The sequence below is a fragment of the Sinocyclocheilus rhinocerous genome, unplaced genomic scaffold, assembly GCF_001515625.1.
Source record: "Sinocyclocheilus rhinocerous isolate Xijiao unplaced genomic scaffold, SAMN03320098_v1.1 scaffold1576, whole genome shotgun sequence".
NCBI classification, from domain to species: Eukaryota; Metazoa; Chordata; class Actinopteri; order Cypriniformes; family Cyprinidae; genus Sinocyclocheilus; species Sinocyclocheilus rhinocerous.
Window position 1 is genome coordinate 206,947 of NW_015628323.1, and position 4,937 is coordinate 211,883.

Genomic DNA, 4,937 nt, shown 5'->3' on the forward strand with positions numbered 1-4,937 from the left:
AATACCAGTGTGTGTGTGTGTGTGTGTGTGTGTGTGTGTGTGTGTGTGTGAGTGTGAGTGTGAGTGTGTATGTGTGTGTGAGTGTGTGTATGTTTTACCCTCTCACGAAGGCCACACAGCAGATCAGCAAACCAATAGAAAGACTGAAGGTCCCTGCAAACCCAAACGAAATACAGCCTCCTCAACTTATACTGACGCCAGTCATCACTGCAACACACACAACAACACCTTCAGACACTTTACTGTGGATTTACACATTTTACTATTTTTAGCACATAGTATGTATAAAGTGCATAATATTTTCTGTGCAAATAGATCCCGGGATGATCTATTACTGGAATCAAACCTACGACCACCATCTGAACTAAAGAAATGCAGTATTCAATATACAGTGTGTACTGTGTAGTTTGCAGCACACTAGTGTTCCATTTAGAACACAGGGACACAGAGAGTTTAAGAATGATCTAATGTTACAGTAAAGTGAATGACAGGTTGCCTCACTCACAATAGTGCTTGTAGAACACAAGCGAACGGCGTGACTCCGATCCCTCCCGCTACACACAGGCTGACCTCGTAATTAAACACCTCCTCTGACGGGCTGCCAAACGGACCATCCACGTGCACTCTGGGGCGGGACAATAAAGCAGAAGAACCAATGAGATTAGAGAAGATGCATGTGGACAGAATATCCATTTCCATAATACTTCCATACTACTCATGCTATTTCTGCAGTATGACAAACTGTGCACTGTGTGTGAAATTTCTGTATGCATGGAATACATTCTACTTACCTACTGCAGTATGCAATGAATTAGAATTCCATTCCAAATATAACTAATGGAATACTAGCATACTGATTCCTGCGTACTGCACTGTATTGAGCTTACAAAAATATGTTCTAAGAACATTTTGCTAACTTTCCCATTAAGCTATGAAAACATTATATTTGGAAAATTCAAAATGTGCAGTTTTATCTTATTTATGCAAATGTTAAGGGAACATTCTATTTGATCATTTTTGCAAACATTATGGGAAAGTTACTTTGGAATACTCTCTGTACATTCCAAAACAAGTAGCAACATTTACAAAATGTTACACGAACGGTCAACTGAAACGTTTCAGAAATAACATTCCATGAAAAATTTATAAATAATGTTTTGAGAACATTATTAAAGACAAAATAACTTTAATAAAAATGTTATGTTAATATTACTGTAAAATGTTAATATATAACTTGCCCGAATGTTCTGAGAATGTTCCCGGTTACCTGGGTATATACTATTTTTTTTTAAGCATGTGAAATGATATATGGTTATTTTGCATTCTAAATCCACTTTTATGTAAATTGTCTTTGCGGGCCAAATCACAAGCAAAAAAATATTTTTGCATTGCATTATGGGATACTGTATTCTGTGCTATAGTTGCACACTGCATATCTTGTTAAATGTAGCAAGTCATTTGGGTATTACATGAAGAGCATATTATGCACAGTATACATACTGAAATATTAGTACAAGTAGTATGCTAATACAAACAGATCTGACAACCACCCCACCAATCAAAAAATGCTATTCGCTGCAACAGCCACTGTCGGTTTTCCACTGATAAAACGAGACAGTCACATAAGGAAGCAAGCAAACACACACTTGCACACGACAGCAGAAAAGAAACGCACACAAACAAACAAGCACACACACACACACAGGATGAGGATGTGCAGTCGTTCCCACTGTACACTCACTGATCCACTGTAAAAACACTTTTATGTGAGGAAATGATGTCGACAGCAAGGCTTGTTAAAGCCTGTCACCTGACACCCCGCCCACACAAAGCTGGAAAACTGTTCTGTCTTCCCAGGAAATGACACAGACAGAGGGTCGTGACATTTCCCCTCCTAGTATACTGAGGGATCATGACCTTCATTAACGCCGCTGACACTGTCCCACAGCGCAGCAGCAGACTTACGTGGGGTATCTCCTCTGTTGCATCATGGGAAGGATCTCAGAGCTGTTCGACTTTTGAAGCAGCAGCTGAGAAAATCTCGCTGAGGAATAACATAGACAAAAGAAAATCAACAATATATGTACAAATAAAAACAGTATCAAATATATTTCAGAAAATGTGGTGTTCTGGGTGACTGTTAGCACATTGCTATGTGGTTGCTAAGGCATTTTAAATGTTTTTAGCATGTTAGAAAAATAGAAACGGTAATTGTGACTTTTTAATCTCACAATTTTGACTATTTCTCGTAATTGTGTTTACATCTTACAAACTCGCAATCGCAAGAGTAAAGTGAGAATTGTATCTCGCATTTCTTTTTTCTCGCAATTGCGAGTTTATAACTCGCATTTCTGACATTGTAACACATAATTCTGACCTATAACTCGAAATGGCGAAAAAAAAAAAAAAGGCAGATTTGTGAGATAAAAAGCAATTACCTTTTTTTATTTTTTATTCAGTGGCAGCAGTGGGCTTCCATATGCTACAGTATGTAGCTAAGGATTTCTCGGCGGTTGTTAAAGCATTGCTAAGTAGTTTTTAATTGGTTCTGGGTGGTTTTTAAGACACTGCTGTGCAGAGTATTTTAGATGGATGTTAGTGCACTGCTATGTTGTTTAACACACCTTTACGGCCTCATTTTGGTCTCTAGATATGGATAAGTCCTTTATTGTAAATTGGTGGGATTTTTTGGCTGTTTTATCCCCCATGTGTATTTGCACTGGTATGTGGTATTTCTTTTGTTAAGTATGTTTTCTTCCAGGAACTAGTATCTGTAAAGCATGACATAATGGAAAGTGTCTTGACACAGGACTGAGCTAACAAAAATGTGTGTGTAAGAGTGTGTTTTAATCCAAACTTCACACATTCTGACAGAAACCTTTGAACTAGATAATATAGATCACAGCATCTTTTATTTATTATGCGTGTGTGTGTACGCACAGGTCCAGTCTCCCAGCACTCTGAGATGAACACCAAATGTTTCATTCTTCCCTGTTGGACACTGAGGAACACAGTGAAACACACACAGAGAGCAGGGATTGAGGGTGAGGATCAGGTACAGTCATGCATTAAAGGAAACAGACCCCTGCGGGCAGAAAGACTCCAAGCAAAGTGTATGAGTGGGTAAAAAAGTTTTACTTGGCAGAGAATGCTAACGTATTAAGTGTATAAGTGTGGAGAAGTTTATTGCATGTTTCAAAAATGCTTTTTAATGGAAACATTTACATAGACCATCATGGAATGTTTTGTTTGAAAGAGAGTGCAATTTGATCCTATAACAATCTTCAACAGCATTACATAATTGAAAATGCCTTCAGCACTGTTTATGAATAATGTACATGTTCATATGCTGCTGTCAGGTCCTGCTTGTGCATTTAGAAATCATAACCTATGATATGATGTGAGTTCGAAATGAGTCAGAATAATAACATTTGTAATTGTTTTTGTATCCATAATTTGCTAGTCACTTTGGATAAAAACATGTCAACGTGCAAATTCATTCTATCATTGACGCACTCAAGTTGGCGCCTAAATAAATTCCTGAGTTTCTCACTGGTGATTATGACATTGCAGTGGTGTTCATGTGCTTTTATCTCATGAGTACCATCATGACTTGAATGCAGTAATACACACAAACGGACTCACTGTGGTAAGAGTAAAGGGATGGTTTTCAAATGACGACACACTCGGGCAGTTCAGCAGGATGTACTAGATAAAACATCACAAAAACACATTTTAGACATGACATTAAATATACATATTTACATAATATATATACTAACATTTACATTAAATGGGCCTTATACATATGTTTTTGAAAAACGTCTCCTCTGCTCACTGAAGCTGTATTTATTTGATCAAAAATACAGTAAAAATAAATATTATTTATATAATATATATTATTTATATAATAGTAAAAAGAAATATTATTACCGTTTAAAATCACAGATTTCTATGTGAATATATTTTAAAATGCAATTTATTTCTGTGATGCAAAGCTGAATTTTCAGCATCTTTACTCCAGTCTTCAGTGTCACATGATCCTTCAGAAATCATTCTAATATTCTGATTTGCTGCTGAAGAAACATTTCTGATTATTATCAGTGTTGAAAACAGTTGTGCTGTTTCATACTTTTGTGGAAACTCTGATACATTTTATTTTTTCATTCAGGATTCTTTGGTGAATAGAAAGTTCAAAAGAACTGCGTTTATTTGAAATAGAGATCTTTTGTAACATTATAAATGCCTTTACTATCACTTTTAATTTAATGCATCTTTGCTGAATATAAGTATTAATTTCTTTCAAAAAAAAAAATCTTACAGACCCCAAACATTTGAAGAGGAGTGTTGCAGACTGAAGTCTTTCATTTAAAAATTTGAAAACAAACTTTATTGTAACCGTGCGGAGGCGGGGCTCACCTGTCCAGGGCGGGGCTTAAAGCCGCTCATCAGCATGCGCAATTCTACCACATCACATGGATGACTAACGACAGAAACTATGGTAACAGGAGCAGTGCTGCTTCTTATGAAACGATACAACCACTCGGCACAGTACAGGCAACGACTGATAATCATATACATATAGATGTACATACAAAACTATATAAACAACAACATGAAAGAATCAACTACTGCATCATTTAGAGACAGACAGACCTGAGGAAAATGGGGTTGAAAATGAGCCTCTTCTTGACAAACTGTTTGTGGTGCACCTGAAAACTCCGCCCCCTTCTCTCCTGCTGCTTTGTGATTGGTCCATGAACTGAGATTGTTGTGTGTGCAGCCGGGTGGGTGGGCCTCCACGTTTGACTGATACTTTAAAGCTCCCCTATTGAACAGAGAGGCATCAATCTTATCGCATAAAGCATAAAGGTATAAAGGATTAAGGAATTAAGGAATAATTCCCCCCCCCCCCCAAACACGACATAAAGTATTTT

At 37.1% G+C, this 4,937-nt stretch overlaps 1 protein-coding gene across 1 annotated transcript in view; it reads right to left on the bottom strand.

Annotated features, from left to right (window-relative positions):
• The window catches only part of LOC107737426 (NADPH oxidase 4-like), a 16,601-nt gene that overhangs the window by 2,136 nt on the left and 9,528 nt on the right, over window positions 1-4,937 (bottom strand). Inside the window, exons 9-15 of the mRNA XM_016548913.1 lie at window positions 4,657-4,828; window positions 4,420-4,599; window positions 3,646-3,708; window positions 2,941-3,001; window positions 1,966-2,044; window positions 506-625; window positions 99-207 (exon numbers count right to left, since the gene is read on the bottom strand). Coding sequence (XP_016404399.1) covers window positions 99-207; window positions 506-625; window positions 1,966-2,044; window positions 2,941-3,001; window positions 3,646-3,708; window positions 4,420-4,599; window positions 4,657-4,828 — 784 coding nt within the window. The remainder of the gene's footprint in view (window positions 1-98; window positions 208-505; window positions 626-1,965; window positions 2,045-2,940; window positions 3,002-3,645; window positions 3,709-4,419; window positions 4,600-4,656; window positions 4,829-4,937) is intronic.